The 20922-nt window shown below is 39.7% G+C and overlaps 1 protein-coding gene across 1 annotated transcript; it reads right to left on the minus strand.

The window, feature by feature from the left end:
- Positions 1–1300: 1300 nt before the first annotated feature.
- On the minus strand, positions 1301–20153 carry LOC130249323 (carbonic anhydrase 13-like). The gene is made up of 7 exons (XM_056484001.1): positions 20059–20153; positions 14275–14472; positions 11072–11190; positions 7669–7764; positions 6483–6545; positions 5458–5613; positions 1301–4181 (listed from the first exon to the last, which is right to left on the minus strand). Exons 1-7 carry the CDS (start codon positions 20087–20089, stop codon positions 4068–4070), a joined length of 777 nt encoding a protein of 258 aa, XP_056339976.1. The 5' UTR covers positions 20090–20153; the 3' UTR covers positions 1301–4067.
- Between the last annotated feature and the right edge of the window lie 769 nt (positions 20154–20922).

Genomic DNA, 20922 nt, shown 5'->3' on the forward strand with positions numbered 1-20922 from the left:
TAATAATTAAATTAGATTTTAACAAAAATACATATTTCTTCTACCTGTTGCACATAACCTATATGATTTTCATCTGAAAAAGGAAACTGTCAGTAGTATCTACAAATTATTCAAATTTATCTACCCAAGTATGTGGGTGAAATTTGATAAAATAGAAACAGACACAGGAATTGACAGTGCAGCACATCAGTTCTGTTAATCAGAGGCAGAGAATCTTTACTTACACATGACAATTCAGTATTCGCCTGTCAGAGACATTCCCTGTCCTTAAATTCTGCTGCACACAAGTGACATCAAACATGCAAATGTTTCACCACAGTGAAAACTTGTACATGGCATAAATGATGGTGAGGTTGACAGAAATAGGAACCTGAAACCATGAATTTAGAAACATTTTTGTTTCAGCATTTCAGTATTATCTCCTGTCTCACAAAAACAGCAGTCACACAGAGAAGGTCCTCTGTCACTGAGCCTAGCACTTCACAAGTAAGAGATACAGAAATAGCAGAATCTGAGAGATTAAATCCCAGACCAAATCTTTGTACTTCACATCAATAACTAGAAAGCAAGATCAGATTGGGTGGGAGTACAAAAAATGTAATAGCTAGGTCAGAAGTTAGTTGCAGCCCATCTAGCAGCAGAGTGATAAGGGAGATTGTCACCATGCTTTTTTAGACTAATTAATAGATAGCAAAAGAAAGAGGCCACATCTCTTGTGCAAGATTCCTCTGGTATTCATACCTTCATGCTGATCTTACATCCTGAAGGTGCTCCAAGTTTCTCAATTATTTGCAGCTTTTAACATCTGAAAATTTATTTCTTGTAATTTCTTGTAATTTGTCCCTTGCATATTTAAAGCTTCGAGAATCTAAATCCAGAATTTCCTTTCCATTCAGTTTATAGAAACTGTATAATATATATATTTGATTTACGTTATTTTATTCATATGCCATATTCCACTTTTTTTTCCTGTGAAGTTATTTTATTAATAACAACTTGGGGGTTTTTTCCTTCAAATTAATTCTTAGAATTCCTTTAGGTCCCAGTTCATGTCTGGAAGCAACTGAGAGACAAATCTCTAAACCAGAAGAGAAAACATAGGTACATAGCAAGTGGATGTACGGCATCAAATAGATGTCTGGTGTATCTTCAGCCCACTGTACTCCAGAAGGGAAGAGCACTACTTCTCAGGTTTTTTATTTGATATAAAGAAAATTTCCAGCTGATGTTAAACATGTGCAGCATTAAAAATATCATGAGAATGATGGCAAATGCTATAAGCATAGGAGAGCTGACTGCTTCCCTCTTGTGCCAAAACCAGCAAAGCTGACCCCAGGGCTCTGCTGTGGTTTATTTAATTCTGAGAATAAGTTTATGGGTGATCAACCTCCCAGCAGTCCACAATTCTTGACAGCTACTTTTCAGCAAATACACTCTGTTTTTTTTGGTCACTGAGCATTTCGTTCTTCTTAATATAAAGGCTGTGTAAAAGGCTGTATTTATATATAAACATAAAGTGTGTCAGAGAGCTAAGAGTTGATCAAAGGGACGTGCAGCTGCAGGGGGGATGATGACATATTTCAGCCTCAGTTGCTGTAGAGGACAACATGGAGTTCACACTTGAGATAAGATTCTCTGGGAGCACATTGAGTAGTCTGTTTGAGATTCAGTATAGCTTGAGCATAGGGGAAATTAGTGACTGAGGGTGCAACCAAGTGCTCAGAGTTGAGACTGTGTCCAAATTCTCACTTTAGAGTAGGAGGGGATGAATAACGTGAGAAGCTGTCCCAAGGAATTTCAGGCAACTGAGCATTTCTGTTCTTTTTCAGATGTCACCAAACTTTCAGCTAGGCCAATCTAACATGAATATGGCATCTCCACAAAAGGGGAATTACTTGAATGACTTCTTCTAAAACTTATTAGCATAACATTAAAAACAGTCAGTAGTTCAAAATGAACTATCAGAAACTTGCAGAATTGATTGCAGGTCTTACCACTGCCAAAAATATTTTATTTGGAACATAAAGACATACCTAATACCACACTGTCCAAAGACAGATTTCAAATGATGGGTAACAATCTTTTTCAAACCTAAAGCTGCAGGTGTTAATTATAAAAGTACAGCCTTCTCTGTAAAACTCTAGGCTCTACAATAGAAAATACAAGACACATTCATAAAATCCAAATTTTATTTTGATAAAATCCTTATAAATATATAAAAGCATTGAATCTACTCCCCTGTTTACAATATGTAAGAAATACGTAAAACTTCTGTTTACAATGTGAACCAGTAGCCTTATTTCTTTCTCTTCAGAGACAAAGAGATCTTTTGTATCCTTCCTGTAATTTGTAAACATTTTTTCCACATTCTGTAGCTACTCACATAAAAGGGAAACATACGAGATCCAATCCTAAATCTAAAAAAAGAAGTGAAAACATGCAACACACTCCCGGTTTTCTTTTTAGCACTGATAAATGCCTTTTATTTCTCCAATGGTCTGTTTGTGTTCTTTTCTTCAGAAAATATTCAAAAGGCATTGGGAGGCCTTGCAGGATATAATAGCTATATTCTGGGGAGGAAAAAACAAAAAAGTTCACATATCTTAAACTAATTTAAAAAAATCTATTTATCTAATCTATTGTTCTAAAACAGCATATAAAGTCAATCCTGATTGTGATTTCCCTCATTTGCTCATCTAAGATCAAATGACCCATTGAGGTAAAAGGCAGAGCATATAAAACCTATTTAAAAATCAATTAAAGGAGAGCAGCTATGGAAGATTAATTTGTCAGAAGTACTACAGAGATTGGTGTTAGTTGCTGCCAGTAAAACCTCTAGCTGCCTCTTTCAGGTATCACTGAATTTCACTATGTAGTTCTCACAGTTTGAGAATAAATTGAATTCTATCCTAAGCTACATCCTATGGCACGTTCATTAACTAAAATATTTGGTGTAAAAAACCCCAATTATATTCAGATAAAAAAAGCTCCTGAGAGAAACACAGGCTCAAGTCAGCTTATAAAGACAGATGTTTCAACATATTCTATAGAAGGCTGAGCTTTTTATTAGATGTTGATTCTGATTTCTTTGGCTCTCGCTGACTATTCTCTTTGGTCTTGGAATGCAAGTGCAACCACTGAAGTTCAGCTATGACAGCAGAACCCCAGCCAGCATCTTGAGACATTCTATAGCTGGATAGCACTGTGCTCCACAGCGAGATGAGAGGTAAGCAGCTTGTGGTTCACACTGCAGTGTGCAAGTCTGGAACAACAGCTACCCCTGCCTCTTGACTTTAAGTGGCAAAAGTCTGGATTTAGGCACAAACAGCTCTCTCTATGCTCTCCCACCTTGCAGTTTTCAGGTTTCAGGACAATTTCATCTTCTGACATTGTGAAATACCTAATTCAGGAATACCTAATCTACCTGACGTGATTTGCAATATACAAAATCCTTACTATTTGCTTTTTTAAAAAAAACATAAATCAGTACATGATTACTGCTATGAAGCAGCCAGAATAACAGGACCATATAAATATCTTTTTGACTTAAATGCTGCTAGTCATCACTGTTTTTTGTAGGAAAGCAATCATGGTATTGCAGAAGTCAGCAATGAAATTACATCATCCTTGAAATACTTTTTCCTTGAGAAAATGCAATATGAGGTTTACACAGAAGATAAATGTTATGTTATTCATGAAGAATAATCCCAGAACATCCTATACTGTCAATAATACCAGGGATCCTGTTCAGTAATTTGGTGACAAAATCTGGTCAATTCCTTCACCACATTTCATCCTTATGGTTAGCAGTGATCTCTGTGTATACAATGTTGATGGCTCAGTGCTTTCAAGCCAATGCACTCAAACCCAGTCAGACCTGTTAAAATCAATAAACCTGTGACAACTCTGGACATACCTGCCTGTGAGAAATGACTGCATGGAAACCACTAATAAAACAACACCTGCTTGTTAAAACAACTCACAAAAAAAATTAAAAATCACAAAGTATATTAACTATTAAAATAAATTCAGCCTTTGGTTTCAGAGGGAGGCCACTCTGGATTTACTCAATTCCTTCTGACTTCTCGTCCCCTTAGAGGCTGGGGAGGCCGGAAGTTCCTCAGCAAGCAGCAGGCGACCTCGTCCTCAGCAGTGCTCAGGAGGCTGCGGAATTTGGCCAGCTGTAACCAAAGAGAGTAAGGTTCATATCAATACTAATGAAAAATGTGACAATGCAAATATTAAAGACACTTATCACTTTTTTTCCACCTGAAAGAAGTGTATTTTATTAAGTCATGAGGAGAATGGCTATTTCACTATTTCTATTCTTGTAAATGAAAAAGGATGACTACTGAGAAAATATCCCAAAATACATGTCAACACCAAACTGTGCATAAGGATTACTTGTTTCCTTTATTCACACTTCATCTTCCATAACCTGATCTAAACCAGAGGGGGTTTATATTTTTCAGTTGGATTTCATAGTTTGGAGATTCTGAAATGCTTTTTGCCAAAAGATAAGATTATGTTTCTTATCATACAAACATTCTGTATACATTTGATTATAGATTTGCCAAAATAAGAAGCTTTTAACCTGAAAAATGGCTTGTCTTTGGAAAGTTGATATCTTAACACAAGTTTTCAATCCTAGATCCATATACATTGCAGTGAGCCTTACAAAGCCAGATTGAGGGGAGTGAGGAAGAGAGACAGATGTGAAAAATACACACATTGAGCAAATAAGTGACTTCAATTCTCTTACAAACAGAAATCTGAGGTCTCATAACAAGCAACCCATTCAGGGAACTGTCTTAACATTTTTAGCAAAGACTGAAGTTACCATTTTTCCAGAGTATGTGGTTTCTACTCAGAAATACTTTACACCTGAGAGGATAAGACCACTGGGTGTCACTGTTGCCAAGTTAAGACACAGCATGAAGCTTTAACAAAAAATGCAAAAAGACTCTTTTATGTCGAATCACAGCTTTCCTAAAAGAAGCCTAGCACAACCTCAGCTTATTACAGTAGTATTCCCTTTCCATAATTCTAGCAAATTCATCAAGTTTTATGCTTTTAGAATGCAGGAAGAAATTTACTACTTGTCTCCAAGATAAAAATGCTAAAGATGAGGTTTGAGCAGGATATGCAAATAACTAAATCAACTGGAATTCCAGAATTTTAGAATTCACCAGAAACTTTTTTAATTTAAGTTCCCTATGGATTATTTTTTATTGATTTTTAGAGTATGCAGATTCTTTTTAAAAATGAATAATACATAACTGTTAAAGCAAGAAAGATAACTAGTCAGAATAAATTTGACATACAAATATTAGCTTTTGAAAATCTTGTAAGGTCTGCAGTGCCAAGGTCCACAAAAAACCGTAATTTTGGGTGGCATTTACAATTTCAATTCTTACAAAAGCAGCATTTCTACAGCAGTGAAAAATCCAAAGATACCTGTTCAGAACAAACATTTATGGGCTCTCTCAGAACAATCCAGATGACACTCTCAAGAAGAGGTGGAACAGTGAGAGATCCAAAGTAAGTCCAGTAGTCCAGGGACTTGGGAAGCAGACAGCTGGGATCGAAGTTTGTGAATAGTGCTTTTTTTCCCTGGAAAAAAGTAAAAGAAAAAGAAATACCAGGATAATATTATTTAAAAGCAAGGGGCCAAGGTAAATCATGCCAAAGGAGGTAGAGCTTGTTCCACTATCAGGTGGGCTGGCAGCATCTTGGGTGATGACAGGAGGTCCTCATCACTGCCCTTCTGATGAGGCCTTACCTCAGTGACAGCTTTGCTGTGACCTTCCTTTATGCCAGCAGGACACCATGAAAAGTGTCATGTTAGCACAGGCTCCCCAAAGTTACAGATGACCAAGAGATGGGAGTTGTGGGAAGGAGACAGAAGATACTAGACTTTCAACATGGTCTTTGTTGGGGCTGGCAGAGTTACCCCACAGGTTACTGCCACTTGCTTCCCTCCCCACTTACTCCTCCCAGGAGTTACTTCTGCTTCTCCCTGTACCAGATACCAGACCAGAGATGTCTGTCTGTAACATCATGTTTAGAGTCTGGCTGATTTCTCGCACACTAACCATGGATTATTTCTCACCCTGTTCCTCAGCAAAACAGGGAAGGAAGTCTTTCCCTCATCTTTTTTACAACTTACCATAAAGTATGTTTTTCTCCTGTTACCATCCTCATAGCAACAGATTTATCAAAGACTGGGTTCTGTGAGGAATTAGCCTTTTCCTCTGATACTTTGCTGTGTAAACATTATTTTCATTTTACTTAGGTTTCAACTTAAACAGAATGCACATTAACTGTCTCAAATCAGATATCAATCACTAGGGGTAAGGAAACATGACGGTGCAGGGAGTAGCAGTCAGGTTTCAGAAAATAAAAATCCCTACTGAAAAATAAAAAATCCCAGCAAAAGCAACCACCAGTATAGCTAGTATTTTTTAGAAGCACTTGTTCACCTTAATTCTGATGGTGTCCAAGCGGTCAGTAATCTTGTTCAGTTGAGGGTTGCATTCACCAATCTATTAACACCAAAGAAAAAAGAAACAGTGGAACTCCAGAGAAAAGCAACAAAAATTAATAAAAAGCAAATGCATAAAAAAACTGCTTTATATAACTGCAGTGACTATAAGATCTGATGCATTTTCTATACAAGCCTTTGACTAGCTGGTCCTTAGAAATTATACTGGTCACAAAAAAGATCCACTCCCTTGCTGATAGTATTCTGGCTATTCATAGTAATTAATTCAGCTACAAAAGAATTACAAACTTTTCACCACAGGAGAATAGAAACCATTTATCTTTCATGTTTTATTATGCAGGATATTAAAAGTTACATACTAACATCAGAAATTTAAACTGCTTATAACACTGAAAACACTGTTCTTATGTAAGAACATTCCAAACTGAATTTGTGTGCTAAGAAATCCAGTGATACTTCCCTTGAGTCACTGTAATGCAAACTGGAAAGGCAGAATTACTGAATTGCTGAAGCAGTTCTTTGTAACTGCTGCATGGAATGGCTCTCTGACTGTGCCAGCACCAGTGCTAGCTGGTCTCAGGAAGCTGTGTCAGCCACAGAAACCATAGAAATTGACCAAAGCCCTATCTTCTGTCATAGATTGTGTGAATTCCCCATCTGCTTCTTCAAACAGAAGTCAGTGAAGCTGTTGCATGAATTTAATCTTAGAACAGGTAGAGAAGGCAAAAAGGTCTAAAATAATTATTTGGGAATTCTCCAGTTTCTGGTTTTGCATTTTTTAATTATTATTGTTTTCTAGAAGAAACTACTAGCTCAGAAAAAAAAACATTAAAGAAACCTTTAAATCAAACTGTCCCCCTAAAGGAACATGCTAGTCAAGAACAAGTTGCTGGGATCCAAACAGTGGAAGCTGAATTAAGTTCCACATTTAATGTTATATGGGCTTGCAGACTAAGCAAACTGAAGTTTGACTGTCTTGAATAATCTATTAAGCAGATATTATTCTTAAAAGAAGCACAGCTTTCTGTATTGGCAGCTAAACGATATTAAGGAAATAAGTATAAAATAAGTATCTTTTTAGCAATAATTACACCAACCATCACATTATCTCTTTAGGCTTATAAGGCAGATTTATTTTGAGGGCTGAAGCATTCTCTTTTTACCTTCAGAAATACAGCCATGACTGCAAGTCCATCTGACTGACAAGCTGCCTCAACAAAACTGGAATATTTCTCTGCATTCCAATGGACCACATGAAGCTGAAAAGCAAGAGACACAGACAGCATCAACTCTCGCTGAACTCAAGGAGTGGCAAATGAATATTACTACTTTACTGGGTTTGATACTCTATTTCACTCTTATGTATGCAGAATCATCCACTGTTCTAAATGCAGATATCTAATGAAATCAGTAAATATGTAGTTCACACAAATGGCAAAAGCATTTCCAGTGGCTGAGATTACAAAAATTCAGCAGCAATCAGCACACCAAAATGCCTATCAAATTAGTGTTGGGTCCCCAGATTTTGAACCAAGAAGTTAAGACAAAAAAAAAGCCAATGGTTATATAACTCGGGGTTTTAAATCCATTTTTAGTACAGCTGATTTTAAAAAGTGATTGAAATTCATGAGGATGTCATTAGTATTTTATTCCTCTTTTTCTTTAATCAAGCTTTCAGCAACATTAATCATCCACATAAACAGCTAGAAAACAGCAAATATACATTAAACTTGCACTGACTCCTTTCCCCTTGATTAGCTTATAGGAACATCAGCATTTCATTTTTGACACTTTTCAAATGTTATTTTCTATGACTACCAATAGTGATGTCCTTACAAGCAGCTTGATTATCTCAGGTTTGAGCATTTGCATTTCCAATATGCAATATTCTGGAAGTGTCATATTTGCTTAAGAAGCTTAAAGACACTGCCCAGCCAGAAGGGAAGAGGAAAAGCCTGTGATGTCTATTTCCTTGTCACTTAAGTGCTCCTGTTAAATCAGGTTTCCTAATTCCTGACCATACTTCATGACGGGAGCTCCTGGTTCCCCAGAAGTGCCAGGTTGTTCCTTGAGCAAAGGTCTGACTGCCAAACTGGAGAGAGCACACTCACACAGCACTTAACTCTAAGTACTTCACAAACATTAATTACTTTCATAAATCCTCAATGGATTAGTAAATCTTATTACATATAGTTTTTAGTTAAAGATACTCAGAAGCAGGGAGTGAGATTGGCTTTTCTAAAACTGGTGACCATCTTTTCAGATTTTGAACTTCAAGAATGATGAAAAGCAACTCATTGAATGACTTAAACTGGGATGAACCCATGAAAAAAAGGCTTCCTTTTGGAATACAGCAACTACAAGACAAGTAAAGTAAGAACAATCTAGGAAAGCTGAAACCTGCTTTAAAGGACTTCTATGTGAAGCATGGTTGAAATAGGGATCTTAGGAGTATGAAGATTTTTATTCTAAATATCAATCCTTCCTTAACCTCTATGACTCAATTTTTCATATCTCTAAATTTGAGCTCTTACTTGGTCTTACTTGATATCAATATCTGTTAAGTATTTGGGCTCTAAAGTGCTGAAGTAAGTGCAGCAAGTAAGGAATCCCACTGTTGTCAATAATAATACATGTACAGCCACGATGACACACATGCTGGCTCACAGACTTAGAAATCCTTGAAGGAAAGTTGCAAAGAATTATTACTACTGCTATTATTATTATTATTATACACTAAACCAGGAGGAGAACACAGTCTACTAAACCTTTCTCAAGTGCTTTTACACTCTGATGCTCATAGTGTCTGCAGTGTTCCCTATTATAAGTTCAGAGAACCTATGTTGAACAACTTTTAAAAAATTACATTTTTTCATATGCAAAAAGGAAACAGATACTCTAAGTTAGAAATTACTTTTATTGTGGATTTGGAAAAAAAAAAACAACACCAAAAAAACCTCAGCAAAGAACAAAAAGGAAAATTCCCACAGCCACTAAAAGCCCACTCCCACTCCCTCACAGCTTTGCCAAAAAAACCTCAACAAGGTAACCCTCCCAAAAACAAAACCCCAAACAGAGTGTGAAACACTTCTGGGTACAGACCCATTGCCAATGGCTTGTGACTTCTCTCTAAGGAGAATATCCCGTCTTACCACCTCTGTGTCACTGCAGCTTACGGAGATAGACCTTGATCAGACCATATGTTGTCACAGAGAATGGAGCCATGGATCCCTTCTGCTTCCTGGTGGGCTTCAGGGCCAAACCTTGCAGTCTTCTTTACCTGTACATTAATTCTTTCTTCAATTCAGTCGATGCTTTTTCTTGAAACCTTGCACATCTTCCTTACAAAGGTGAGCACTGAAACCATCTTCATGTCTCCTTCTGAGGTATTTCGTTTTTTGTGAACAATATTCAGAAGCCTTGATATTAATTCTGAGTTTCTTATGCCAAAGTGACATCTAGAGAGCTTCTTGTGGAGGGTTACCCAACCAACAGGTAACAGAAAGGCTTTTAGACTGGCTAGAAATTCAGAGGGATTTTCTCCTTCCATTTGGTTTCTTAGATGGGAAACATATATTTTCTCAGCTAGAAATTTGGATTTGGTACTTAATGGTTTTAAAGCACCTCTATTAATTCTTTATATTCCATCTCACCTGGTTCCTGTGGAAAACATAAGCCTTTAAACACTGCAAATGTCACTTTTCCCCATTAGTGTTAGAAAACCGATCTTTTTTTCCTGAACAGGATCTCTCATAGCATTTCCAGTAAAATCTGAAGACACCACAGTGCATACATTATACCTTTTTCTTCTGTAGTATTATGCCTTTTATTTGTCCATTTATTTTTTACACTTTTACTTCTTTTTAACCCCAGAAAATTCTGACACTGTCTGAATCATATGTTTTTAAAGATCTTAGTCTCCTGAAAATATTTCATGTTACTTCCATTTGAAAAGAGGAATCTCATACTGAGAACTTTCTCCTGCAGATTACTCAAATGCACCAAATGACACAGAGCAGGAGTGAATGCTCCATGCCAGAGCAGATGGTGCACTTCCCCCTGTGGGACACCACCTACACTGAAGCACAGTACCCCATAGACAGCAGCCACCCCACAGATAGCAGGCATCCCACAGATATTAAAGTGTGGTTCTCAAAGTCATAAACACCACATTCCTAAGCGCACCACAAAATGCAACATTCCTAAGTCTTGCATAAACTTTACACTACATAGGCCCCAAATCCAGTGGTTTGTCACTGAAGATGACTTTGAAAATGTTCTCCAAGGAAGAAACAATGAAAGACAAAGTTTAAAATAACTCTTGAACATTAAGTCTTGCTCTTATCAAGCTCTTGTCTTCTTTTTTAATCTTTTTTAATCCTCTCCAAAGCTTTCAAAGAGGTTCTCCTTTGAGAAAGGACCAAACACGCAACACTTCAGGGAGACCAGTTGTCTTTTGATAAAATGAGGGGAAGATGAAAAGCAGGAAGAGGAAGGGCAACACTTCTTGCAATGGGAAACTAGCCATAAGCTTAGCAGCACAGATGACTCCATGTAAAGCCTTACCTCTGCTGCATACTTCATCCCATCCACCGTGTGCTCAGAGCCAGCGTCATCATTGGATCCCCAGTGGAAGTGAATCTGGCGCAGCCTGTAGGTCCCGCTGAGCGGCCCCCCAGTCAGCACTGGAAACCCAAGCAGAGGAAAAGGCTTCACTGAGAGAACGGGAGTCTCCACCCACATCCTCTAACCTCACACCAGACTTCAGTCTTCGGACACTCCTCTGCTTCTGAGGAGGGGAAGCAGAGAGGGAGCTGCTGGACTCTTCTCTCAAGAATCCAGTGACAGGACTTGCGGGTAAGGCTCAAAGCTGTGCCAGAGAAGATTTAAACTGGATGCTAGGAAGCATTTCTTTACCATGATGGTGGTCAAACACAGCAACAAGCTTCCTAGAGAGGTTGTCAAAGCCCTGGGCTTATCAGAGTTTAAGAGGCATTTGGACAATGCCCTTAACAACATCCTTTAACTTTTGGTTAGCCTTGAACTGCTCAGGCAGTTGGACAAGATGATTGCCGCAGGTCCCTTCCAACTGAAAGAGTCTCCTCTATTCTATTCTTTCTAATTCTATTCTGTTCTGTTTTAATTCTAGTCAACTAACATGCATATGGGTGGGCTTTTCATTATTTTGATTTTGCAAGTGCTTGTAATTTTCTTGTCAAACTTACAATCAAAATATCTCTTCACAGAGCCTTGAATGTAATTACACTCAGATTCTTTATTCACAGCAAAACAAATCACTCCACTCTCCCAGATCCGCATGTCCTCTGAGTGTTTGGGAATAAGTCTGGAATAGTTTACTGGCTCATAAAAGAAATTTAAAAGGGGAAATGAGAGGATATTTAACCATATGTTTCTTAAATTAAAAGCAGTAGGGATGACAATAGCAATTTTTCTCTCTTCTAGCTTTAGTCCAAAACCTAAACTTTCTTAGGAATAAAATACACCAAATAAAAATGAAAGAAGGATTTTAGAGTTGCCTATTTCCTAACACAAGTAGTTGGATAATGAAAAGAAACTTGGACTATTTATTGTGGGAAAAAAATATTTAACTTCCTTAAAGTTTCAACTCAAAAATATGCATTTACACAGCCTATAAACTTAGCAGAGGAGATGGGGCAGTGGCACTTTTAAATTCCTTTTTTTTAAGGACTGTAAACTTGGATGCAAAGGATCCTAGAAAAAGAAGTGTAAAGATCAGTGTTCTAACTGGCTGAGGAAAAACTCTTATGTAGAAATGCACCAGCATGAAATACTTATGCTGAAAAATGTCGAAAATGGTCTGCTGATGTATTTGTGCCACATGATAAAACCCTTTAATTCCAACAGTAATTAAGGAAGAGGGTAGCCAGAAATTTTTAAGGCAAATATCAGTATCTCAAATTTCGAAAAATGCTGGAAGAAGATCAGTAGAAGAATTTCAAAGAATGGAGCTAATGTGGTACCAAAGAGCATAAACAGACTTACACAGTTACAGACTTGACAGCCCAGTTCCAATGCTGATCAAAGAGAGGAAATAGTTCATATGGGAGTCAGTTAATAATGCATTAGAAGATGCTAAAGTATTTAGTAACAATTAATTTGATTTTTTTTTATGAAACCAACACATGGCAGGAGTTCTCACTTCACACAGGTGCCCCAGAAGCCAAATTTGGGCCCTAGAAAATTCAGTATTTTTTGAGCAATGACCTGAAAGAAAACAAAAACAATACTGATAAAGTTTGTCAGTGACAAATATTAGGGAAAATAATGAATTACTCAGTTTATGGTTGTGGACTGAAGAATCTGGTCCACACATACAAGACATGGAGTCTACTGAGGGAGACTGAGGATTCCATCTGTTAATTATCTGATCAACATCTGTCAGTGCTTTCTCATAATATGAACTATATCCTTGGAGACATGGCCTGAAGAAAGCAGTAAGAGAAGGATTGCATTAACATTGCTTTGGTACCAGGGGAGGCCTAGAGAAACACTGTGTTCAGGCCCTGTCACTTCATGGATGGAGTTAAGAGAGTGGAAGAGGTTCTTGGTGTATTCACATTCATTACCTGTTTTTATTTTAAACTATGAGGGTAATTAACAATTAGAACAACTTACCAAAGGCTGTGGTAGGTTCACCATCGCTGGAAAATTTGAAATCAAGATTGTCTGTTTTTGTAAGAGATGAGTTTTAGTTCACCAGCACCTACTAGGCTCGAAGCAGAGATTAGCTCTGGGAAGTTCTTTGTCATCTGACACAAGGTCAGACCGATCATTGATGGTCAGCTTGTGGCTTTCAGGCAACATCCAATGTTGACAGAAAGTTTAAAACTAATACTGTTCAGGAAACAAAAACATCATGGTGTCTCCACCCATGTCTCTCCCACTTGCCACTAATCCTCAGGACTAATGGGTTGTCAAAAATTAGTCTCTCTCTGGCTTTGACATTTGTGAAAGAATCATATGGTCTTGGATCCTCAGCTAAGCCTCACACAGCCACAAGATGATTTTAGTGCGTGAAGAATCTGCACTCCTACAGCTTCAAGGGGAGGCATTCTGGCTTGCCCAAAATCCAAGAGATAGTTTCAAAGATTAAAGCACTTACATTACAAAGACTATGATAAACCAGAGAGCTTCTAAATAAGAATTATTGTTTGCAAAAAGGGAAGCTACTCCTGGAAAAGATGGGGGCAATAATACTTTTCAGAGAAGAAAAGGTATCTATATCACTTGTTCTGTATTGACTCTTACTTTACATAAGAAGTCTGAGTATAGGTTGTATGTAAAAAGGGAAAAAAAATAACCAAACCTGCAGCTAAATTCAGATAAGAGATTTGAGTGATTCGGTTGGAATGAACCTGTAATGAGACATAAAGGATTCATCTGCAGTGAGTGAGAGAGAGAGAGAGAGAGAGCAGCATTTGAAAAATTGTACACAACACTGTTCAAACAGGGGGCTGGCACTATCCCGCTGGTGGGGGTGGATCAAACTACTCCTGTGAGTAGGGAATCCCAGCACTTTATGAGAAACACAACCTTGAACTTGTGTCCAAATACATTCCCACACTGCATCATCCTGAAAGACAGGGGAAAAGGAACCTCTCATCCAGAAGAGCAAAGCCTTACTGTTTATAAGGAGTTCATACCCAACAGTGACATGTGCCCAGGCTGTAGGCATTCTATTTAGGAATTGGTGGAGGAAGTTACAGTGCAAGAGTAAAGGAACAAACCTGATTTGTTGACGGTGTCATCAAACTCCACACTGGTGGAGTGCCCATTGTTAAGGATGATTTTAGCAGAAGCTGGATCATAACTGGGATTTAGAGGACGGAGGGAGGGATCATACTTGGTTTCCTCAGTTTTGATGTCGATGGGTGACTGACGGTCTCCATTAGCGACAGGAAAAACCTCCTTCCAGTGGGCAGGCCCTGCAATGCATTGGACAAGTCTAAATTGCTGACAGTGCCCTCTTTAGCAAAGTAAACTCTGCTTGAATTGTCCTCATCTGCATCTCTTATATTCAAAAAGGATGCATCAGGAAAACACAGATCAAAATATTCAGCTACTTTTGTTGCATCATATTGTAATAGCAGTTCTCAGGACCCCTTCATGAAGCTTCTTGCATGCACCTTTACACAAGGCCACATGCAGTATGTAGATACTTAATTATTCCCAGGTAAGATTCAGCTATGCACAAGACACAACAAATGCTCATTCAAATCAGGCATCATGTATCCAACAGGCACTATGTCACAATAAATTTTTGACACGCCATTTTTGCCTAATATCATGTCTCATTGTGTCTTTAAGGATTACCTCTTTTCTGTGCAAATCCCTGCATTAAGGATTTTTTTATGCCTTATTCATTTGCTGCAAAAAACCTGAGGACACATCTTCCACTGATCTCTCTGAGTGAGATGGGGAGGCGATTGGTGATTTCAGAAAATGCTGAGTGGTTCCTGGAGCCTGGTGACAGTGCCTGGAACCTAAACACTGCTGCACCTCCGATCACCTCCTCCCAGCCCACCAACTGTGCACACCAGCTATCACAAGAAAGAGAGACTGTCACCCTCTAATCATGAAGTGTCCATGCACACAGGCACACATACACACACACTAGTGTAGCACTGACAAAATCAAAGAACAGGAACACTCAGGACAGTAGTGCCTCTATGAGGTTTGGATTTCTACTGCCTTCAGCTGATGAGAGTAGATATTCCAGACACAGATGCAGCACCATTCACCAGACTTAGGTAGAAATTATAGGACTAAAGAAGCTGTTAATCAACACATCTCAACCTTCCTCTCTCCAAGCAGGATAAGTCAAATGTCACCTGAAAAGCTAACAAATCAGTAATACACATATAAGAAAATGGCAAATGACATTCCAAAATAGTAAGAAAAGCTTCATTGATAAGATGTGTGAGTTATCTGTTGTTACCTACTAAACACAATATTTCACAACAAGAATATATGTGCCACTGTTTAACCATATTGGGATAAGAGGGTAAAGAAAAATAAGTTGTCTGGGAAATATATTCTATAAAGACAGAAAACAAGATTTAGGATGGAAAGGTGGGGAAAGCAAGGTGAAAGAAGAAAGGAAAAAGAGAAAGGTGAAAGGTGAAAGTCTGCAGGGCAAACGATGTTTCAGTATGAAGAAGAGAACAGAACTTGTTTTTCCTCCAGGCTTGTAATGGGTAAGAAGCACAATAAATCAATTGAGAGACTGGATATAAGAAAAACTAAATATGAGCATCAGAACTTGGTCAAATGAAATCTGCATCACTGGAAATCCTCATAACTAACTCTCTATACTGAAGATAACTGACCTCAGTGTAAAAATTTGCTTTGGGTCTTTCTGGATGGCTGAGCACTTAAATAAAAATGATGACAAAAAAGGATGAAAACATATAGTGCAGTGGCTAATAGCCTAATATCAAAAGCTGCTACATATTTTTCTCTCCTTGACTTCAATAGAAGTGAACACAGAAACTCACAGGTGCTAAAAGCACCCATGCACCCCGGCAGTAAATCAGGGAGGAAGCGCCCACAGCGCCGGGGGGCCACAGCTTGCACAGCACCTGGGCAGAGAATGATTCTCCTCTAAGCACCACTGGAAAACAGAAGTGGGAAAAACTTGTAAAGAATAGCCTAAGGCTTAGCTCTCAGAACAAAGACTTCAGTCTTGATTTGTTAAAAAATACTTTTGTAAATTATTTCATTAACTAAACTCAATAAAGAAATAGATTCTAAGGCAGAAGATAAAAATTCTACTGGTTTGAAACATAAAACTGTTTAAACTTACTTGCTCTCAGTTCACAAAGGGTCATCAAAGCTATTCAATACTCTAATTAGATACAACTTAGAATATAATTTTAATTGTACTTAGATCCTAGTACCCTGTAGTTAGGGATATAACACAAAATTCTATTTGTAAGAAGCACCACTCCATGATTTATATATATACCACACTACCATGTTTTGGGATGCCTTGAAAAAGCTTATTGCTACTTAATTTTAATATTTTTTATACTCCTTAACAGAGAAAAAGAAAAAATATATTTGTTCTCCTATTGCTGTCTCAGAAATAACTACAGTTATTTGAATTAAATAATATGGATGACTTGCAGTCGGAAATAATACAAAGTTGCCAAAAAGAAGACCTAAGGCTGTGATTCTGCCACTACCTAATTCCTTAACAGCAATAGCCAGTTCTAAAAAGACATTATTGCTGGTTTGGCACTTATTCTTGGCTCAGATGACCAAAATACTGTTTTGCTATGGTGATTAAACATCTACCAGTAAACAAACTAACAGACATATGACCTTTCAAAATACACAAGAAAATATCAAGAAACTTCAGCTCATTTTGTACCATTAGGTTATACCAAGAAGTATTCCTTACTAGGTAATCAACCAACAATCTAGAATAACTATGCTTTTGCCACTCCAAGAAATCTGTGACTCAATTAATTTCTACAGACCCTAGATCAGTGCAAACTTTGTGTATTACTGTTGTAAAAAAGTCATTACTGTTGAAACAGATACTCAAATGCATGTCATACAATCAGATTTAAGCCAGTGTGATCTCCAGGGTGAAAATTTCTTCTGAATTCAGATCTGAATTAGATGCCTCCATATTAAAAGAATGTACACTTCAGTTTTCTAAATAAGCACTTTAAGACATATCCAGGGAGTATAACTCATTAATTCAGCTCCCTTCATTTTTTTCCTTTACTGAATGAAAATGATTAATATACCAATTTTTGAACTTATGAAATCCTCTCCTGCTGTTGGGAAAATGTTCTCTTGCTAGAGGCAATTTTCTAGTAGCTCTTAACAATCAAAGCCATTGTGACTGAGATTTACGACAAAAAAACTGAACCATCTGCTCTGAAGATTTCATGCCTTTATTTTGGACACAGCATTACCACAGGCAATGAACTGCCTGACACTTTTAGGTCAGGCTATCAATGCACATACCACTCACCAGCACTGCACACATCCAGCTCATGAAACAAATCTCACAATGAAGGCACTCAGGAATTTAACAGGAGATAGAACTCACTATAGCACCTCACAGTGCTGCATTTTGATCCAGCTGAAACTAAAGATTACAAATTTAATCAACAGGATAACCTGAGACAAGCCCAGTGAAGACACTGCAGGAGACAGCTGAGTTCCAGTGAGCCTCTATAGGTGCGTAAATGGACCATGTACAGGTGAAAAAGGGTTTGGGTTTTAGGGTCTTTTTTCTTCCAGTTTGCTATTATATATATATAAAATTAATTATTTTAGTATGGTCTGACCTTGACAGGATCACATCCTCATTTATTTCTAAAGAGAATCCAATGCCCAGTTTATCAAACATAGAGCATTTAATTTATAAACTTAGATTTGCTTAGTAATTTGATTGCATATTAGGTTATAGTAAGATGAGCTCAAACAAAAGCAATTAAAATTCATTATGGGTAAAATTAACTACCTTTTTAAAAGCAGCTATTGAAATGATGTAAATATTCTCAGACAGGAAAAATGGATGAGTTATGGCTCAAATGAAGTTCCTTAAAGGTCTTTTGCAATTTAAAAGATTCTATGATTTTATGAATTAATATCCCTTTTATATATAAAATGCCTCAGCATTACAGTAGTAACTAGATCGAGAGAAATTTTTGCAATAAAAGAAAATGCATGTAAATAATTACCATGTATTTCACTAAACAAATAGTAAACCGAAGGCAATTGATTTCCCACTGTGGTCCCTTCCAACCTTACTCATTCTGTGATTTGCCTTTAACTGAAGTAATTCCCCTGTGAACAAAAAAGGACTCGAGGTGCAAGAACATTCCCGTCCTGACAGGAACCTTGAGCAGCAGTGAAAAGCATGCATGATGCCACACTGAGGCCAGTTTTCAGCATTTCAGTACTATGCCTCTACAAACATATGCCTCTATAAGCAACATCAAAACTGTGAGGTAAGAGAAGTGGCAAGAAAGCAAAGGCCAAGGTTTCACAGATATAAAATAATGCCTTTCTGCATTTCAGAAACACATACATCAAAGCAACAGAGAACTTCCACATTGGGTTTGTGTGACAAGATACTGGTCACAGCAAGGCTGCAAGTGTGGCTTCTGTGAGAATCTGCTGAAGCTTTCCACATATCCAAAAGGGTCAGTGCCAGCTGGCTCCGGGATGGACCCACTGCTGGACAAGGCACCTCTGGGACAACAGATTTGAGAAGCAGAAAAAGTTCCTGTGCAACAGCAACCAAAAGAGAGGAGTGAGAGTATGTGAGACAAACAGCTCTGCAGACACCAAGGGGAAGGGGAGGACATGCTTCAGGAGTAGATAGAGTTTTATATGATAGATAGGGCCTCAAGCAAGGTCCAGGTCTATCCCAGGAGGAATTCTGGTGGCCTCCCCTCTCTAGAAGTTGAGAATAGCAAACAAGAAGAGACAGGATAAGCGGGGGAAAGTGGGCTTCTTATCTGGACCGTGCAGGTGAAGCCCAAAGCATAGAAACATACGGAGAAAAAAATTTGAAAAACAAGACCCATTTACGTCTTCAGGGGAGGGGTAGGCTAGACTGCACAACAGCAGATAACACACCCAATCATTGCAACATCCCTGTGATCCACCACCACCACCCAGTTTTTCAGGAAAAGTACATCCATCCAGAAAAGATGGAACAAGAGGGCCAGGAAAGAAAGGTAGTACTTGCACAAACTGTATTCCAAAGTATAAGTAATAATATACACAAAGCATATTCTTATAGGCAGCAATATATGCAAATATATAGCTATCTCCCTTTACTGTCAGGGCATTTAATTTCTCTGTGCGCAGACAATATAAGATATTCCATGTATTTTATCATACTTGAGCCTGCAATTTGCAAAAACACTTTCATTTCTATTTGCATGGCTTGTGAGACCGTCTGCACACTGGAGCAGCGTTTGCATGACTGAAGATGCAAAACAGAGCAAAGTCTTTAAGACTGCTGATGAGCCCATCTTGGGACTTCAAAGACTGACAAGATGAAGGAAACCATGGAACACCTAAAATCCAAAAGCATCTCCTCTTAGGTGCATAGTTATACATTTAAATAATCCAGTCAAGTAACTAAGATTTCCCACCATGTAGCCGAAGCAGAACACTGCTGGAATCAGAAAAGCAGTGCTGGTACAGCAGCAGCTCCGGTGAGCGCAGCTGTCTACCACGTACTCGATCTGTGCACGCAACTCTCCAGCTAAACTAGCCAAGAAATCCCAACCGGGAACGCGGCAGAGCCGACCCAAGCCGAGCCTGGCCGGCTCTGCAGGCGGTGCCGCATGCACGGACACCTCTCAGCCGCCCCCCTTGCAGGCTGCCGAGACAAACTCGGCTCGCTCTCACGCTGCAGAGCGTTTCAGCCCATCCAGCTCTCCCGAGGGCGCGGCAGCTGCCGAGCCCAGGGGAGGCGCCGCCCGCGGGACCCCGCCGGCCGCCCCGACGGCCCCGCCGCCCTTCCCTACCGTTGTGCTCGTCGTATCCCCAGTGCAGCATGGCTCTGCTCTGCTGCCGGCACGGCACGGGACAGGACGAGAAGAGAAGGGACGGGACGGGATGGGACGGGCTGGGGCGGGAGAGGCGGCTGCGCCCGATTTGAAGGCGACGGGCGGCGACGCCCCGATCCTCGGGCGCTGATAAGCAGACCTGCAGCGCTCCGGCCTCCCGGCCCGTCCGTGTCTGTTGTCGCCCCAAGCCCTTGGTCACCCAGGCTCCCCCCAGCCTCCCCCAGCACCGTCGGGGTGGCCCCGACGGGGAGGCAGTGCCATCTCTCAATGGCCCGCTCCAGCAGAGGGAAGGTGGCTCCGCCACAGCACGAGTTACGGGCAGGGAAAGACGGCGGTGCCGCGCCGGGGCCATGGGGCCACCCCCGAAAGTAAAGCCAAGAGCGCACCGCTGCATCCCCTCCCGTTTTTCTCCCAGGAGCGAAAACCCAATTCCCTTTGGAATAGCCGCAGGAAGATTTCAGGTTTTCCCAAGCGGAGCCGTGAGGGAGGAGTGTATCCCACATCCCACTGGGAATTTATCCAAGCGTGTGCCAGGGGCTGCCCGTGGGTGCGTGCTTGTGGCAAAGCGGAGCTTTGGGCTCGGCGCCTGGGCTGCGGGCGCACGTCAAGGAGCTGTCAGCCTTCCCGTGCCGCAAAAGCGGGATGCGATGGCGCGGGAGAGGCAAGCGGGACGGGGACGGGGACGGGGATAGGGACAGGGACAGGGACAGGGACAGCGCCGCTCCGCCAGCGCCGCTCCCCGCTGCGGCTCCACAGCGCCCACCTGAAGCGGCGCGCGCCCCCTGGCGGCGGCGCGGGCCACCGGCGGCTCCCCGCGTCACA

Source organism: Oenanthe melanoleuca, chromosome 2 (genome assembly GCF_029582105.1).
Source record: "Oenanthe melanoleuca isolate GR-GAL-2019-014 chromosome 2, OMel1.0, whole genome shotgun sequence".
NCBI classification, from domain to species: domain Eukaryota; kingdom Metazoa; phylum Chordata; class Aves; order Passeriformes; family Muscicapidae; genus Oenanthe; species Oenanthe melanoleuca.

Coding starts and splice junctions, on each gene's coding strand:
- LOC130249323 (XM_056484001.1), bottom strand. CDS start 20,089: ATGCTGCACTGGGGATACGACGAGCACAACG. Junction 7,765..11,071: donor GGATGAAGTATGCAGCAGAG/GTAAGGCTTTAC, acceptor CTTGCTTTTCAG/CTTCATGTGGTCCATTGGAA. Junction 4,182..5,457: donor TAAATGTTTGTTCTGAACAG/GTATCTTTGGAT, acceptor CTTTGGTTACAG/CTGGCCAAATTCCGCAGCCT.